General features: G+C 45.1%; 1 protein-coding gene and 1 long non-coding RNA gene across 3 annotated transcripts in view; both read right to left on the minus strand.

Moving 5' to 3' along the window:
- Nucleotides 1–540: 540 nt before the first annotated feature.
- Nucleotides 541–12,172, minus strand: LOC125941550 (uncharacterized). The gene is made up of 4 exons (XR_007464439.1): nt 11,997–12,172; nt 8,128–8,331; nt 4,161–4,266; nt 541–1,813 (listed from the first exon to the last, which is right to left on the minus strand). It is a non-coding gene; the product is annotated as an uncharacterized LOC125941550 (long non-coding RNA).
- A 5,590-nt stretch (nt 12,173–17,762) lies between these two features.
- Nucleotides 17,763–19,735, minus strand: part of LOC119432412 (uncharacterized) — a 50,935-nt gene continuing 48,962 nt past the window's right edge. For both annotated transcript variants that reach the window (XM_049659059.1, XM_037699578.2), the window contains one exon: nt 17,763–18,241. In XM_049659059.1, coding sequence (XP_049515016.1) covers nt 18,078–18,241 — 164 coding nt within the window. In that variant the 3' untranslated portion in view covers nt 17,763–18,077. The remainder of the gene's footprint in view (nt 18,242–19,735) is intronic.

Genomic DNA, 19,735 nt, shown 5'->3' on the forward strand with positions numbered 1-19,735 from the left:
CAAGCTTCCATTCCGGCATTTATAGTAAGAGAAAGCTACTCACGCTTCTATTGCGAGATTTCCATTCCTGCAAGTGTACTTCACACACGGGTTTGTTGAGTTAACGCTCTCTCCGTCTTTCAGCACCGTTCCATCGTCTGTGACACACACGCCTGCGTATTGAGAAGTTTTATCCTTACTTTCACGTTTTACCTTTGCTCCTTATAGTTAGGCGCAAAACTGGACTCCAGTGCGTCATCCAGCTTTTTCAATTCAAAGAACACAAAGTATAAACTTTGGACGAATCGTTTGCACAATTGTTAAATCACAGGAGCTCCTCTGTGGTTGTGAAATTTCCCGCTCTGGCGTCCACGCTGTTTCGACGATGCCTGAAACATCAATACGTTCTTTGATTTTTGTACCGTAAGGTGCTTCTTCGAAATTATACACTACAATTATGAAAAAAAAAAAGAATATCCGAGCAATTATTTTCGCTTTAATTCCTTGCAAAACGCCAATGATTATGCAACAGTTTTATACATCATGGTATCTGTTGCAACTAATGCATATTGAAAACAAAGTGTAAATTTTCGTTGCGCCGGCAATATATGGCGCAGCGTGCCTAGGGAGATTGGGTTGGCCCTCGTTTGAAGTCATTGAAACGCAGAGCAAACTTAGTTTTCAAGAAAGACTGAGGAACATGGATCATTATAAATAGGCGGCTAAAGTGCACAAGTGGTATGTACCTGAAAAGCGTGGACACAAAATGAAGGAACAGGTCAAAAAAGTCGGCAACCAAGTACAGGGTAATTTAAAGTGTAAATAGGCAACCATGAGTGACAAGAAAGTAAAACAAACGGACACAGCAAGTTGGATGCAAAGAAAGGAAACAAAAAAGATTCTGGAAATTTGTCAGAATGTGAAGAAACAAACTAGAAGCGAAAATCTCGGCGATAACACGAAGGGAAGTGCCTTGCTATTTGAGGCTTCAGCTGGTTGCCTAAGGACAAAACACACTGCAATAAATATTCGGAACTAGATGAGGTACGTGTATGCTGCAGTAAAGATGCGGAGTCCACTCAGCACATCCCAATGGAATGCGAAGGAATTCACCCAGCGAGATTCGTAGGTAACGTACGCCTTCCAGAAGCGCTTGGATTTAAAATGTACGGAAGCATCAACCGGTCAGCCGTCTAGATAAGCAAGGATGTTTAAAGTATTGGTGAAAAAATAAAGATTCGTTACAGGCATGTGTATCGTTACAAGATATAAAAATTTGGGGGAAGAGAAGAAAGGTTAAAGAGATGTATACAAAAAAGCTAGTATGAAAAGCACGTACAGCATACCTGAGTAAATCAGGCAGGCTAGGTGAATATTTGTCAGCGCTACATTTCAAAGGAGATGCCAATAAATCATCATCGTGGTCATCGGTGGCGCGAGAAAGGAGCTTGGCTGTATGCGGGCGAAATCCACTACTACTTCAAGACTGGTGTATTCAGTGAAATAGGCGATTACATACAGTGCTTGTCGGCACGGCTTACTAGGAGTGATGCACTGGTGGGGACGCGCTATCAGAAACGGCATCGGGCTTAGCACAGCACGGCTATCACACTTATGATTACTTAGCGCCATATTCTCTCAGTAAAAATGAAATGCAGTGATGGCTAAGTATTTGTATCGCACTTTACTTGACAAACAGGGGGTTCCTAACTCAACTATATGAAAATTTGAAAAAGAGAACTTGCGTATTTGTGGGCAGTTGGTCCTACAGCAATGTGGAAAAGACGCTCTAGGAAGGGCATCGCGAAAGCATCCCGCCGGAGGCGCAGCACATCTGAAATTTACCACAACATGTTCAGCATTTACTGTGTCATTTGCGCAGGCAACCTGTAACAGTCGTTCGGCGTACTAAGTTTCACGGTTTATACTGTCTTTATTCGATCGTTTATCATAACCAGCAGTTCGGGATGTTAGACCCTGTAGAGATCCTTACAGGCGGTCGAGAGACGGCCAAGCGGACACGCTTGTAGAGATTTTAAAACCATGGACTGTAGCCACTGTCCGGAAAGCGCGCCCCAGCATTAGATTTAAAAACAGATGAGGTCACACAATTGCGCTACATTTTGTGTAAGCACTATTAAGATGTGTTAGCTCAAGCATAGCTCAGAATTTTCTGCTCAAAGACATGTAAAACGATGAAACGCTTTGATTAAACAGGCGCTGGACATATTTGTATGAAAGTTGCTGTATGTTGAGTGAGAAAATAAAATTTTAGCAGCAGAAGCAGGCAGAATTTTGAGTTAGAGCATCAATTAGTTTCATAAATTACCGAAATTCAGCAAGTTTATGTTGCCATAGCATTTATGCGGACACTCGAAGCGCATTTCCGCCGTCGTTCTCGGTGTCGCCGTCGGCATCGCCGTGATGGTTCGTATAAAGTCGTAAGCGTCGCAAAGTTCGCAAGCGTCGTGCGTAAGGAAAGGGCAGAAGCTCTGCTAGAAACGCGAATGCAGCTGCCGAACGAAAACGTTGCAGTCTATACGGAAGAAGTGGTTAGTTTCTTCCGCAACGCCGATCCGAATATGTCAGAGGAGAAGAGAGTTCGTTTCCTCATGCGGGGAATATAGCAAGACCTGTTTGCCGGACTAATACAGAACCCACCACAGACCACCACGGATGTTTTCTCGGAAGCCATTGGCATCGAATAGACCCTGGAAATGCGCAACCGACAATACAACCGTAAAGCGTATTCGCCGAAAAGCGAACCCCAAGCCCTAGGGTCCGACGAGCTCCGAGAGACCATTAGAGCCGTTGTACGTTGCCGATGCAACCTCAAGTAACCTCTATTGCTGACATCCTCCGATAGCAGCTCCAGCACTCGCTCAGAGTTTCTGAGGTGCAACAAGAGCCGCCGAGGCCCCAGCCCGATGCAATGACCTACGCTGCAGTCGCCTGTGGTTAAGGTACCTCTCCGCGGCCGCGCCAGGGCCCAATAACGCCACAATTCCGTCGTCCGCCACCGCTGCCAGTTCGCCCGCTCTGCTAGCACTGCGGAGAAGTCGGTCAAGTCTACAGCCGGTGCCCATATCGCGACTTGGGACTACGAGGGTTTGCTGTGAACGCGCCGCGCCCACAGCAAGGAGAACGGCCTCGTGATATTGCTGGCTACCTCGCCGCCACTCTGTGGAGCCTGAGATGACCGGGACATCCCGTTCACCGTCACCAGGATGCTTGTTGTCGCCGCAGCGCCAAACATACACTGGCCCAGCCCCGGGCCGGATGTCAGCCCATATCAGGAAAACTAAAAGCACCAACCGATGGAGGTGCGGTTGCTGTACGTTGAAGTGCCGAAGATCCTCCGCCGCCGACGAAGACGCTGAAAAGACTATCTCGATGACATATCAACGAGACGCCAGTATCCCGACGTAGCTTGGAAGCAAATACGTCAACAAAAGAAGACCTGACGACGCGATGTTCCACCCACCGGCCAACACAACGCAGCCATAACGCGGCACAAAGACCGAACTGCAACTCAAAATAAAGTACCACTGACCTCGACGCACTTCTCTACGGCCACGCAGGGACCGCTTTAGTCGACACAGGAGCTGACTACACCATCATGAGTATACCCATCGCCACCCAGTTGAAGAAAGTTAAGACTTTACGGGAAGGCCCTCAAATTCGGGTCACTGGAACACATCTAATAACGCCGACTGGAATATGCACGGCAAGAATTAACGTTCATGACCGGACCTACCCTGCCACCTTCGTTACCCCCCAACAGTGTTCACGAGACATCATTCTCAGCATGGATTTCTTGAATCAACACGGCGCAATCATCGACCCGAAGTCGAAGTCGAAGCCGCAATGCAGCAAATGCAGTAGTTTCTTCTAAATATGGTCACAACTGAGACACAGTTCGCAAAAACCATGTATCTCATGCTTGTTCTTGAACATTTATTTCTAAATCACATTAATCAATTTCTTTATATTATATATAGTTGGAATCTACAAGAATTAAGCTTTTTTATGGTATATACGACAACTTTATATCCTAAGTAGAAGAGCCGCCACGGTTGCTCCAAAAGTACTGAAAACGAGGAGCTCGTGCCACCGGAGTGGGCAAAGAGTGTCACTCGCTTCGCGTGCTACTAATAACACGACGAAAATGTAGTACTTACTCAAGCTTCACCACAACATGTTCTTCTGGATAACAGGACAGCCTCTGACACTGTCCCGGCAAGTCGATTCTGGAGGTAAAGGGACTGCTACCGTATAAGCACTTCTCTGTAAGGATGATGACGAGGTATTAAGAGATATAAAGGTATGTGATAGCACAGTTGTTTCACTGCTGCATATTTGTCATTGCACTGTGAGGGAGACGCTAATGTAATTAAGGAGAGTAAGCTGGGCTGCTCGGTTTTTGTCGGAGTTCACTGTTCCTAAGCAATGTGACTGACAGAGATAGTCCGCATCAATTACTAATTTTGCTCCACAAGAGGCACAGACATTAGGCGAAAGCAATTAACACATAAATAAGTCGGAGAGATTACATTCTCTGGTGTTCTGCCAAAACCACGATATTATTATGAGGCACGCCGTATTAGGACACTCCAGATCAATTTTGACCACCAGGGGATCTTTATTGTGCCCCTAATGCATGGGCGGCCACGGACGGGATATGATCCCGCGACCTCGTACTTAGCAGCGCCCCAACATGGCCGCTAAGCCAACGCCACGGTTATAAATAAGTGACAGTACTGCCCATGTGCTTCAGGTGGAACTCATTTCAGATAAAAAAAATTACACCATCTTCCCGTAGGGGAACCCTGAGTAGTATGCGAAGCAGCCATGGGGTCGACTCAAGTTCCCATTAGTTTTCAGATCGGCCTGTCGCCGCTGCCGTTTCGTGGCAGCGGCTCGAGCCCTCTTCTCCGCGGCGCTGTCCACGGCAGCTGACACTGGCGTTGACGCTGGCGCTGTCCGTGGCACTCATCGCGGCGTTGCGGGAGGAGAATGAGGGGACGAAGTGAATGATGATGAGTGGGCGAAGCATCGGGGGATCATTCGGGCAAAACGCCGGAAGTGTTCTCCGGAAGCCGGAAGCTGGCTTCCGGAACCGGAAGTGGAACCGAAACCGAAAGTGGAACCGGAAGCTGAACCGGAAGCCGGCTTCCGGTTCCGGCTTCCGGAAGCCGGAGCGTGGCGTACATATACTATACATATATACATACAAGGAGAGGAGGGGGAGGAGGATGTGCACGCGCAGTGCGGGTGTGGACGCCGCACGGCGGATGGAGGGACGGGCATAGCCGCCGGCAAGAAATGCTTCGCATTTAAAAGTTAAATAAAAATAAAATATGTACGGGATCGCTTATTCCCCAATGATCCCAAAGTAGTGTTTGCAACACAGGTACCGCGAACCCAATTTTTTTTTTCGAACAAGACATTTTCGAACATCTTCACATATCGATTGTTCGCGATAACTGCGCCAGCACTACGTCGGTATCGCTGACGGGGAATGATGTCCAGTATCTGAAGTTACAACAGCTGCATGTATGTGGTGGTGTTGTTGGCTTTTTTTTTTTTTTTCAAGCGTTTGAACTAGGTTTCTTTTCAAACTAAACCCAATGGACGCTGAGGACTCCTGCTGTTCATTGTCACTGTGTTTTTATTTGCTGCGTAGCTCTGGAAGAATACATCTATACAAGAAAACTTTATATTTTCCTTTTTACTTATGTCCCCACCCTACGAGACTTCTTTTCTTAGAGACAGCAGCCGCCATCAGTAAATCTGCGTAATACCTAATCAAATTGTAATCTCACTAATACTCAATTACGTACTTATTGCTACCTCATTGCTCGTGTGACCAATAGGGAAAAGGGGGTGGACCAAAATTGAAGCGGTCAACCATGGCGAGTGCCTACTCGATCTGCTAGGTTTCGCTCGCGCCAGTGAAATCAACACGCCCAAATAGGATTTAGTGTAATGCAGAACACCCATTTGGGAGTCCTGTTGAAAACCACAGATAAAGAGGTACCAGGCGGCTCAGGAAGGCAGGCATGCATGGGTGACCGCCGACCCGCTGCTGATCACGATCGAGGTGGCGCCTTCGATTCGCAGTCGTATTCCAGGGGAGCCAGAATGCCAGAACGTTCGTGTACCGTGCCTAGGGTAGGCGTTAAAAAATTACTGCGGCTTAGCTCAGCTAACCCTGGATATGCAAAGGGAAAGCTTGTTTTCTTTTTTTTTTTTTCGCCCGAAAGCCTGCCTGTGTCTGCGGTTGTGGTCCCGCTCCCAGCATTATGCGAGCCGAATGGCTCGCTCTTCCTCAGTCTCTGACGCTAGCTTGGTGCGCTTGGCATTCCGGAACCCCTCCAGTGAAGCGGCTCGCCGGGCGATTTAATAAAAAAGGTCCTAGGGCCTTCACATTTTGATATAAGACGGCTTATATTGCTCCTGTAAAAATGTCTTCCCAGCAATGCATTTGTGTTTAAAAGTGAAGCCGACTTTAAGGGGGGATCGGTATAAGCTTGGTCTTTGTAAGGTGGCTTTCTTACGTTGTGGATTGCAGTGAATCCTACTCATAAAGAAAAATGCGATGCAAACGGGTCCCGATAACGCTATCACGTTCCACTCTTAAAGCCGAAGATTAAGCGTCCTCCAACTTTTTAAAGCATTATCATGAACAATTGCAGATCAAACTCGCATGTTGGAATCTATGTTAAGAAGAAAAAGAAGCATCATCATCATTATTACTGAGGGGGTAGCGAGTAAAACAATGGCGCAGGAACGAAACATTCCTCGAAAGGTGTGAAAAAGGTGGGGGACTTTGTTCCCAGTTAGCTAATTCACGTGGGGCTCCCTCGTATTGCGAAAATGGTTTTGGTGGTAGAAGACCCGGACAACAAAAAAATTAGGGTACAAGAACCACGAAGCGCTTTGTGTGTCTTGTGCCTTCCATTCTTGGTCCGCGTCTTCTAACGCAAAAAAAATGGCGGCGGCTTCACACTAGTGGTGCGAAGTCTCATCAAACAGTGAAGCTGGGTGGCTGTTCCCTAGCTTTAACTTGGCCTTCATTAGCTTTAACTTGGTTCTCTCTTAGCTTTAACTTGCCCTTTTTATTAGCTTGGCTTTTGCAGGCTTCAGGTGGCAGTACTGGAGAAAGTCTGGATCGGTGCGAAGTTTTCGGAGTCGCTCTCGAGTGGCAGCACGGCGCTTTTCGCGCCACTCCTCTTCTTCGGGCATGACGATCTTCTTCGGACGACCAATGTGCTCGGCGCAAACTCACGGGGCAAAGTGTGTCTCCGCGCTTCTGGAGTGATGTCATTGCCAGCTTCGCCCCGCGCGGCTGTGGGGCGAGTCTAGGCAAAGCTACAGCGGAGTAGGGAGCCTACATGCAAGCGCTGTTTTACAGCGCTTGTATGTAGGCTCCCTACAGCGGAGGAGTGAGCAGCGCTGCTGCGGAGCTCAGGCAAGACGCTTGGTTTCAGCTTCCCTAATTCTCGCTACAGTCTTTCGCAAACGACCAGTGCCCAGTTCTCTTGTCGAAACCTGCCTAGCCGCTGCCGGAGGCATCGGCTGCAATCACGGACAACGGGCGCGTTCGGTGCGAACGCGGGGAAACGCGGTCGGCGTCGGTAGCAGTTCTACTCGTCCCACTACCACCTGCCTCACTCCTCCTCTACGCCTCACATCCGCTATACGGCGCGATGCTATTTTTATACTCTGATTTTACTCTTTCTCAGCTCTCTCTCCCACAGCTTGGCGAAGTAGTAGTATGTGAGGAGATGGCGCTTCCTTGCTAGGCGACGCCCGTGACGTCATTGGCAGGCGGAGGAGTTTTCTGCGTACACCATCGGACTACCTCCAGCTTAAACAGCTTCGCTGTTAAAACCATTTTTGCAGTGCATAACCAACTCGCCCAAATGACTACTTAGGCTCCCTCATAGTGTTTTCCTTCCTCCATGTTCATATAGCCCACTGTGAAGTTTTGTAACGCTAAACACCACAATTTTACTTTTACAGATGACCACATACAGACTAACAACTGGTCAATGCTAGTGTAAACAAACTGAGCTAGCCAGCCCCGAGTAACACGCGTGTACATAAAACAAATACTGTCGCTTCCTGAGAAGTTATACTCACGATCTTGTGTGTGCACGCCAACAAGTGGATAAACTTTCACGGGATAATAAAATACGGCTCGACTTAGCGACAGGCCCACCAGAAAAATGAGCACCGTTCCATTGCTTAGCATGATCACACGTACGTTATGCCAGCTATATCAAGGAAAAGCTGGAGATGATACTTCTCGATGAGCAGTTGCACTCTTGCGTACAGGAAATGTATCTGTTGGAAATGAAAGCATTCAAGTTTTCAGTAGGCGGCAACCAAATACTTTACTGGCTTTAGCGTGCCGATGCAAGTACTGCATCAATGATTATGCGGATTTGCTGTTCTTTAAGAAATGCGTATATTCGATGGATATCTGGCTTGCATTGTCTCCCTGAGAATCTGGTGTCTAACATCCCTAGTTCCAGGACACAGCCGCAGCAGGGGATGACTGTCCTCTGTAGGCGCAGAAGCTAGTCACATATGACACGTTTCAAGGTTTTCAGCTGTTGATTCTTACCCATTGTGCTAGCAGGTGTAAGGGAAGTCTCAGCCTAAAGCCCTCCATGCTAACCTTCTTGCTCGCGCGAAAGATACGCTGTCACTGACCGTTCTAATTCCGACATATACGCAATAGGCTGCGCGCATAGATAAAAAACAAGTAGTTTTGTCTGCTAATGTATGGAATCGAACAGAATGCTACAATTCATGCTGTTGTAGACGTACGAGTAAAAGTAGGCAGGTAATGAATGTCGTCGAAAGACGTTGCCATGTTATCCACACGCCGCCGTCACGCCTATTACACTGCCGGTAATATTTTACTACGGCCACAGTGCAAATGGTCATGCATTTTACATTCCAACGATATATTTGTCGCTGAAAAACTGGAGGTGAATCAAAGAAACCGATGGATCTGATTTCCTCACCACCACGTTAGTCCGAGAGATCATAATATGCAAGTCATTAGCTAAACTATCTAGTCTTGTGAAGACGTAAAAGTAACCTCATCCATTGGTTATGTTTATCCACCACACAAGTCGGAAGACTAATCCGGTGCAATTCTAATGCGTTAGCATTCATAGGGTACGTAATGCACTCTACGGGGGCTATTTATCTATGCTTGTATGTATGTTTGTATCTATCTATGTATGTATGTTTGTACCTGACCGTTTTCCCGTCTACCTGGGCCACTGCGTAGTCCCCGGTCGAATGCTTAGCGCATCGGGCTTCAGAGGCGTCAGAGGACCAACTTGGGTCGCTCAGTAAATGCCAATATGTAGAAACCTGCCGCTCTTCGACGAACCTATTTCGTGCCGAAAGGGGTCACTGTAGATGTGGGATTGGTAGACGCGGTTATTCGGACGCACCTTTGAGCATGCGCCCTTTGCCGGCCAATCCTCCAAAATGAGTGTGCGCCACTCTGACACAGAATGTACGGAAACGCTTAATGTAGCCAATTATAAGTCGTAATTCTCCGTGCCTGTGATCACCATTATTCTCTCGACAAGCATCATACATCACCTTCCTCCTCGCGACAACGCTGCGCCATGGTCCACGTCTCACAGTACGCGTACGCCTAATTCTGTGTTCGTATTATGACGTAATTTGTGAACGGTGTAGTTTACAAATTAATGCGATGCAACCTAAACGTTGCATCGCATTACACAATGTACAGAATGAAAATAAATACAATTATACGCAAGGCATTCAATTGTATAGTATTTGACCATTTCATGAAAGCTTCTTGTCACAGAAATTCAAAGATGTACGATGACTGTTTTTTTTTTAGGGGCGAAGCTCCTTAGGGTGTGGGTCTGTCCCTCCTCTGTAGTATGTAGTAGTAGTAGGTAGCCACGTCTACTTTTATGAAAAAAAAAATTCCGGAAGTTGTTTCCGTAGCGCGGAATCGAACCAGCGACCCCTCGCTTCCGAACGCGCGGCGCTAACCACTACGCCACGAAGCGCTTTTTTTTTTTTTCTTTCATGGTATTTATTACGAATACGTAAGATATTTCCATAGCGGCCAAAACAGTCAGCCGCGTCTACAGGCACAAAACAAACACTTCACAGTACAATTATTACAGTAAGAGTTCTCTAAAAGTGAGGCAAAAGGATACACTTCAACAACAACGGATACCAGTCTGGTTGGGAGTCTCTCTGATCATAAAAGTCTTTCAGCTGTGAAATCATCCGAATGAAATGTGATCTAGAAGATACAATTGGTTCTGCATTCCGATCTAGCATGCGAGTTTTCCATAAACTGTGCAACGCCATAAGCAGGAGCATATCAAAAGGCACATCGTCACATTGAGATCGTATCAGATGTCGTATTGTATAAGCATTTATATCAAAATCCTTTTTAAAGTCATTTGGAGAACGTCCCAAAACAATATGGCATCCTTGCAATCAATAAAACAGTGTTCTATGGTTTCCGGGACATTACAGAGACGACAGTTAATCGAAGATACAAAGATTCCTTTCCTATTTAACCAGGTTTTAACAGGTAACGTTTCAGTGTGCACTTTGAAGAAGAATCTCGTCAACGTTTTACTAAATTTAGTAATTTCGACAAATTTTGCTTCACATCCATATTTGCAGGGATTCATGCGTGAAGTGTGCCTCTCATGATCAGTGCGTTTTCTCGCGGTGAGGTTCTCAAATGAGTACTTATTCTCTATCTCAAGGAAAAATCTGTATAAAGATCTAATTGATATGCTTTTTAAACCTCCGTTATACCGATCGCTGTACATCGGCTTACCTGGAGATGACGTCCTTACACGGGTCTGTAAAATGCCTATTCCTCCTCACACTACTACGCCACGAAGCGCACATGGACACACGCACCACGATGACAATAAATACCCAACATTAACGAAAGACTGCGCGTTTCTAACGCGTTTGTGCTAGCGCGTTACGGCCCGTGTAAGAAGCTGGTGTAAGACGCTGTGGCCTCTCCGCCTTACCCCCGTATTCATAAACGCTCCTCGACTTGAACTTGACTTGCCACCGCCTTGGGCAGCGCGTTCGAAACGCGTTGAAGGCGGTGGCAAGCCAAGTTCAAGTCGAGGAGCGTTTATGAATACGGGGGTTATACTCTCTCAGCAGTCATGTGATGGCGTCGGCAAACGCGGTGCACGTTCCGGCATGTGTAAACGGCTGCGTAAGACGCTGTGGCCTCTCCCCCTTACTAGAGAGTACTGCACGTTTCTAACGCATTTGTGCTAGCGTCCCCTTAAGCTGGAGATGGTGCAATTATAATGAAGGGCGCTGTTATAAAATAGGAATGACGTCACATATGGCGCGTGTCATTGGTGGAAGTCAATCGTTCGATTTAGTGCGGCGAGACTGGGCGAATTACACGGAAGATTCACGGTTTACCGATGATTCCCTCCGGAGCTTCGCCCACTCATCATCATTCAGCCCGTGGATATGTGGTGATTTTTTCCTAAGAAATAACACCAATCGCCTTCAACGTCAAAGAAAGTTCTTTTACACGAATTTTGTAGAATGGATGCTATGCCAACGGAAGATTTAATATGACAAATAATTATTTTTTGCACATAAAACGTATTTGAAACGAGCTTTCATTTTCTTTGGCAATGAAAGAACGTTTCCTTCCATAACGAATGCGGTTCAATAAAGTCAATTAACTTGAAGTATTTTGTCATCAAATACAATAACAACAACTCAGATTTTGGAAATCTTATAGAGGTACGAACCCCATTTTTGCTAGCGCCATAATGACAGTTCTATTGTTACCCATTGTTTCGCATTTTTCACAAGATTCTTCCCAATTGAGCCTTTGTTTTACAGTACCTAAAAAAGGACATTGATGTGATCTGGTGCAAACAAGGCGTAACATCCAACAGAACAAAAAAGCATATGAGCGGTGTTGGACTTACAGTTATCAGGATCTCTGTAACAAATATACTCACCAAAACGACAAACTAATTCGATCCACGCCCTTTAGCTGCAGTCTCTGACAGACTGAGCAAGCGGACACTACGTTTCGAACAAAAGAATGAAAAGCGAAAAAACAGCCAGGTGCCGTGGACAGCAGACTAAGCCGAATAGCCTGCATGTACAGCTCACTGTAAACAGGCATTGTCCATGGCTTCCTTCCTGTTCGCAGAAAACTTCTGGTATGACTTATTTTTGCGATGTCTCTCGTTTATACCAGAAATAGAAACGTCCAGCTAGCTCGAAACCGCAAGTGATTACATCTGAATAAGTTCAGCCTTGTCGCGAAAGAACAGCACGGACAACGCATGATCTGCCACCGCCTTTAAGCGGTAGCAGAGACAATGGCGAAAAACAACTGTGGGCTTTGAAGGCACTTTTTACATATATCTTTTTTTTGTCACTTTAGATTTTGTTTTTTAATGCAGGAATGGGTCATGCTTTATAATTTGTAATTTATAGCAAATCGTATCATTTTGCACTATTTGCTGATAACAGGAGCCAAATTTGTGTTGCTTCCTCGTCCACTCTTACAGGAGCATGACGGTTTGTGCTTTTGAAGAGAGAGAGAGAGTCCCTGTAATATTGAAGCTCAATCGATCCAGATTTCGATGTGTTCCGCGTTCTGCATTCGCTCTAGTTTTGTTCTGTATATATCAGTGTGACACACTGATATATATACAGGGTGTTTCAGCGAACACTTTCAAAATTTATTTAAGGTTGCCTGTTGCAGATAGCCCAATTCTAGTTAATGAGCTGGTCTACTCGAAGAGGCGGACATTACTTGCACAAGAAATTGAAATGCATAATCAAATCATTAACAATAATTCACTAATTAAGTTTTTAACTAATTACCATGATGGCCCATATTGCAATGTACAAATTGTAGCCGTGGAGTACGCAAGGCGGATCCACTTGAAATTAATTCTCAGGATGCCACCAGTTTCAAGATATTAATTCCCGAACTTTGCGCAGAAATGCATTGGCGTTCCAGTTAATTTTGTGCGCGAATGCATAAAGCGACGTTTTATTAAGATACTAACTGGAACGCCAATGCATTTCTCCGCAAAGTTCGATAATTATTATCTCGAAACTGGTTCATCCCGAGAATTCGTTCCAAGTGGATCCGCCTTGCGAACTCCACGGCTACAATTTGTGAATTGCAATGTGGTTCATCAGGTAATTAGTTAAAACCTTAATTAGTGAATTATTGGTAATTATTCAATTATGCATTTCAGTTTCTTGTGCAAGTAATGTCCTTCTCTTCGAGTAGACCAGCTCATGAACTAAAATTGTGCTATCTGCCACAGTCAACCTTTAAGAATTTTTGAGTGTTCGCTGAAACACCCTGTATAGCGTGCACAATGCATTTAGCTATACTGATATTTGTTAACCTTGTGATGTAGGGTGTAGCTAGCTCTGAACAATGCCAGACGTTTGCGAAACATGTATAACGATGTGTGCGAAGCGCACAGCAATAAAGGAAAATAAAGTCTATTACAGCCAGCTTGCTCTATAGACACAAAACTGAACGCCATCCTTGAAAAGTTTGGTCGTGTTTTGTCTTGCCGAAAGAAATTTGGCGTCCCTTTAAAAAGAGATTCCAGTTAGATTTTTCTTACCGCTGTCATGCGTTGAGACACTTGCGCCTTAAACTTTGCCGGATAATCGTCCTTTTGACCTTCCTTAAATAAATTAAGTTTCATAATTTCCGGAAGCACGGTATCGGATTTCAAGCAGTTTCCTTTGTGAATACCTTATCTGGTGGTGTGAAGAGCATTCTGAAGCATTTCGCTTGCTTCAGATTGGTTAGGCGCTGCCCATTTAATTCAAGTTGGTTGTTCGAGTAGACATCTCTAGGGCGTATTTGCTACTAAATATAAGGCTAGAGGCAGGAAGGAGAAATTATGCATATCCAGCGCACAAGCTCGAATCTATGTGACGCGAAGCTTTCATGAAGCGGTTAATGAAATGCTGTAAATTTGTCGATTTAATTTCTGCGTCTTTGGTTTAAAGAAAACTAGCGCGCATGCGCTCTCCTGCATCCGTGCTACACAATGTGACAAACCTTATATCGACTTCTATTTCTTAATTTGTTCTTAGTTATTTTAAGTATACCGGCCGCTTCAATGCCAATCTCCCGTTGTGGGAACGTGGCATAGTATGAAAATTATATCATCATCAACAGGTGGTTATGATTTTAAAGAGCAAGTTTGCGTTCGCGCGATAAGTACCACCCGTACCTCGGCCAATCCCCTATTATACAGGGTGTTCAGAATTAAACTTTACGGAATTTTTAAAAATCGGCTGTGTCAGGTAGCATAATTCTTATCGTTGAGCTGTGTTATTCGAAGAGGCGGACATTAGTATCACGAGAAATCGAAACACATATTCAACTATTGAACAAAAATTGATTAATTAACTTCCTAGTTAATTACTTCACGACACATATTCCAATTTATGAATTGTAGCCGGTGAGTTTGAAAGACGCATCCACTTGAAATAAATTTCCCGGAGATAATATTTCCAAAAGTATGGGAGGAAATACATGGGCGTTCCAGTTATACTTTCGTGCTTCAATGTATAAAACAGCATTTTCGTTCAAAAAAAGTAAGTGGAACAACAGTGCATTTTTACGGCGAGTTTGATGGCGCATATCTCCAAACTGGTGTAGTTCTGGAAATTCATTCCAAGTGGATATGCCGGACAAGCTCACCGGCTATAATTCGTAAATTTCAAAGTGTGTCGTAACGTAATAACCTAAGAAGTTCATTGGTCAATTTCTGTTCATTAGTTGGATATGAGTGTTGATTTCTCGTGCTACTAATGTCCTCCCCATCGAATAGCCTAACTGAATGATAAGAATTAAGCTACCTGCCACAGGCGATATTTAAAAATTCCGTAACGCTTAATTTTGAACACCCGGTAGGTACGTGCCATAGAATGGAAACCACGATCATAAAAAACTACGGCAGAACTCATCCCACAATTACTGTCGGCGGTAATGCGAGTGGCAATCGAGCAATGTAGCGACAGACCATATCCCTGAAGTCACACTTATTTAAATCGTTTAGCGGTAATTGTGAGACTTTCGTTGCTTGGGCCATACGCGACATGCTCTGATATCGTCCCAATTTGCTACGGCACTGGCTTGCCACGGTCGCCCATAGGCCTGGAGGGATGACGTCCACTGTATGAAGCCGACGCAGTGACGATGGAATGACGAAGAAGAAGGAATTATAGCGATCGAATGACGAATGCGTACAACTATACGACGGCAAGACGAGAATGGGATGTCGATTCCTAAACTATGACCACGGTATAGCGACGACAACGTTACGAATACGACACGAGGACAATGAAATGTCGACTGTAATCGAAGACAGTGATGTGACGACAACCGGAAGAAGAAGAAGCGGAAATGACGACGATGGCATGGCGAGAGTCGGATGACGAAGGTGGAGTGACAATGATAGCGCGGCATTACGACGGTGGTCCCACAATTTAGCCATGATAGCTTCTTTCTGCCGATGACGGCTTGACCGGGCGGCATATTCACAATTGAATAGCGGCGTTATGATTTCATTACAACGAGGAAGAAAGATTGACGTTCGGTGGATCGGCGAAGGCACGAAGACGGCATGATGACAACGGAATGACGGTACTCGAATGTGATGAAAATGATAAAACGACAGCGTAACTATGGCGGCAACACGACGACCAAGGGACGAAGATGGCATGATTGTGGCATAACGAGAACTACGGGCTTTATTCACGCTCGGAAAAACACCTTTACGTAGCACGTACTGAGCAACAGAAAGCTGTATCGAGAGTTTTTCCTGTTGCTCTACAATTTTTTTTCATTTTGTCAAAACATCGTCTAAGGATTTAATTGACACTATGCTCCCTGTACCGATTTACCGCATGTAAAACCGTGGAGGCCCTGGAGATGTTCTCAAAAGGGTTAACAGAATGCGCTAAAACACCCAGGCTTGCAGAAGGTGAATACATCTGGAACATGTGCATGTGTTGTACCGGTGGTACAAATGTCAAAGGAGAACAGTTTCTTGAAGGCTTTGTTGGAAGATTTGGTGATGATGGAATAAAAACCACCTTAGAATCACATGTAGAGCCGACTTGAAGCATTGTACACGTCAGAAAAATTCCGATTTTGCGAAAATTTAGTACAGCACATCCCTGATGCGTTTCAGTGGCCGTGGAATGCACCTTCTGTTGGGGTGTTCCTTCACCCACCGAAATGCGACCAATCTCTGAGGGCTCATGCACTTCACGCGGCGCACCGCAGACATAAGAAGTGAATGAGGAGGAGGAAAAGGAAGGAAAGGCAGGGAGGTTAACCAGAAGCACATCCGGTTTGCTACCCTACACGGGGAAAGGGGTTTAAAGGGATGAAAAGAAAGGAGAGAAGCAAGATAGTACTCGCAGCATGAACACGTGCGGTTGTCCAACATTTCACAATCGGTCACTGAGGCCAGTCTACTTCACGAGCTGTAACAATGCCCTGCGTCGCTTTGTAAGCCTGCGACGCGTGGAGCCACGGTCCAAGAATCTATGTCTCTGAAAACGGTCTGCTGTCTAATCGGTTTAACACACTCCGGAGAATGTTACGTTCGGTCTCATAAAGATGACAGAAACGCAACACGTGTTTCACCGTCTCCTCACAGTTGCACGAGTCGCAGATTGGTGTGTAGGACATGCCCAGAAGGAATGAGTACGCTTTCGTAAAAGCCACCCCTAACCAGAGGCGGCAAAGTAAAGTTGCATCACGGCGGGGGCAGTTCGATGGAATTTGTAGCCTCAGTGTAGGATCCAGCCGGTAGAGAAGAAGTGAATGGGTTGATAAGAATGATAAGGAGTGATGACGGGTTATGTGGGCCTCATCACGGTTGATATTAGTTCGACGCGGTTGGATAAAACACTAAAGAGCGTTAAGGGCTTAAAATGACGGGAGCAATAGTGATAAGGTTAATAAGCACCTATAAGGGTTGATGAGGGTGGATCAAGTTCGATATCTGTGCTAAGAACCGATAAAAGTTGATAAGGATCGGATCATGTCCTATAATCTTAATAATGACAGATAACGGTTGATAAGGGTTTACACTGGTGGGATCAAGTTTCATGGCATTGATAATGACACCCAGTTGTGTGGAGATGAGAAAGTTGTACAATGCTTACGCATACTTACGTAACTACCAGAGCGTTAGTGCATGAATTTTATTGGTTAAAATTTTCCCTATCATTTATAAAGCGACCAATCGTCTACATTTACACTATCACGATTAAGTGTCTAACTTTGCAAATTACGCATCTTTGTGCAATTACAAGGCATTACACTTTTCGCGTGACGGGGTTGGGGTGCTTTCCATAGAATGCTTACGCATTAAAATTACGGCTGTGGTCACGTTTTTTGTGATGGCTTTCTTTGTTATTGCTATTATAACTTTCTCCTCTTGGTTGTTGGCGTAACGTGGGGCCAAACAAAGCGAAGTGGCAACAAAGAGATGGCCATTCTTTGCATGTTTAACTGTTTATGCCGTAGGGTATACTGGCGCCATTAAAGAGAAACTGAGAAAAACTTCAAAATATTACTCGAGCTGTAAAAAGCAAATTTGAAAATTAGGTCAGTAGTCCGGAGCGTGTTAAATTGTAAATGTGCAGAAAGTATACTGCATAGACACGAGGCAGCATTGCACCACACCAGCATTGCTTTATTGTCAACACGAGCATGCCAAAATGTTACATGCCCATTTTCGTATAAGATGTTTCGAACGTCCAGCGTTGAACCAGTATTTTGAAGAAAAAAAACTGGTCGAAATTGGATCGACATTTCAGGTTTCGTTCACGATACTTGTCTGTGCTTATTCTCGAATGTAGTTCATTAAACGAATCATACTTTCAAAGTGCCTTTTTGGGTGAATAGTGCATTTCTCAGTTATTTTGCAAAAATATAGCGCACTACTGCAACCGTATGATGTAAACACTGCTGTCGTTGATACATGGGCTTACATTTTTTGTAGCATTTCTTTATTTCTATTCCTGTCGATGTTCGATTTAGCATCCAATCTTTCAACCGACACAGGATCTCTGCAAGCCACAGCAGTCTGGGTAAGGCACGCTTGTATTTGTGTAAGAGGCGGCACATGAGGACTCCGATGGCACTGGGCACCTGTCACACACATGGCAAAAACGACAAAGACACAGGGAGTCAATGAGGCCCGTATGCAGTTGTCTTTTTAAATGTCCTTATTTCTAATATTCAATGATCTAAGCAAAGGGTCACAGTTTTCCCACACAACTTCTCAATTTACCGTCAAATTTCGACTGATCCGAAATACTTGATATGAGTGTTGACCAACTCCCGGCCCGAATCTTTATGTACAGTTGTCAGCAGTACCATCGATAGCACACACTTCATTTTAAGGGATGACTTCTCGTGATGTGTTCACGTGTAACATGCCTTCTTAGCGAACATTTAATCTCACTGAGCTATTTTACGCATTGTATGTGCGTTTGGCCTCCACGGCCTCTTGAAGACGATTAGTTATTTCTCTTCCAAATTGGTATTCCAAATTGATGAGAATTGATGAGCCTCAGCAAGATATCCCATACTCATACTCGGGGTATCACTGCCACGGTGTACACTTTGAAGGTGTGCGCATGACTCTGGCAAAGACCGGCGTACTAGAAAGCACTCACCCCCACGGGGAGTGACACTGGCACCATAGGTGAAGAGCCAAGCGCAGTGTTTTACGTATTCCAGAAGGGTCTACTCGACGACATTGAGGAAGAAAGGGTCAGAAAGCTACCGAGCACTTACTAAGGCATAAGTAATCTCCCTAAATAAACAAAAGAAAACAAGCCTTGCGGTCAATTTGATGTTGAGATTAAGGATGCTATGGCTGATACAAATCTCGGATGACACGAGTAATCGCTGAGGTCCCGCGGGAAAGATAATCTACATACTACGCTACCCGTATTACGACTTATTCTCTGCAGCCCAGTAAGTTATAAGGGGTACTGAAGGGCTAATGCAATTCTTTATGTGTAGGCATAGGGCAGCGGCTTCTGAGCCAGACAGCCAGCTGAGGCTTTCAGAGACGGACACCAGGCAGTCGAACAGGGAGAACCACCTTAACGCAGTCGCAACCAGGAACCGATTGTATAATTCTGCGTAAGAAAATGGGATATTCCAAACGTCAAGCGCCATCTACCCACTTGCAGCAAAGTCTCGTCCGCCATCTTGTCTAGGGCACGGCAAAACGAAACTGCTCGCTCGAATACATAGCTACACGCATAGCTGCTGCTTTCACCCAAGTTATGTGATGTCCTCCAACTGCTATTCGCAGCTGTATGCAAAGCAAGGGGTTCGTGGCAATGCCTGTGAGAAGCTAGGCTTCTTTAACGATAGACAAAAACATAGGCGAACGAAATAAAATACGTGTCTGGAACAGTGGCCGACGCAGATGACATTTTGCATCTCGTTCCTCCGTGTCTGTTTGTTTAATGAGACTAATGTGCTCCCCCGACGCCTTAACATATTTTTTTTCACCCCATCAGTTTCGGTAAAATTAGCGCTCAGAGGAAAATCTTGCTCTCGCATGAATAATTGTTTCGGAACGTGAACGCCCGTTTAGCCTAAATGAGGGAAGCTATTTCTTGT

The sequence above is a fragment of the Dermacentor silvarum genome, chromosome 11 (assembly GCF_013339745.2).
Source record: "Dermacentor silvarum isolate Dsil-2018 chromosome 11, BIME_Dsil_1.4, whole genome shotgun sequence".
NCBI classification, from domain to species: domain Eukaryota; kingdom Metazoa; phylum Arthropoda; class Arachnida; order Ixodida; family Ixodidae; genus Dermacentor; species Dermacentor silvarum.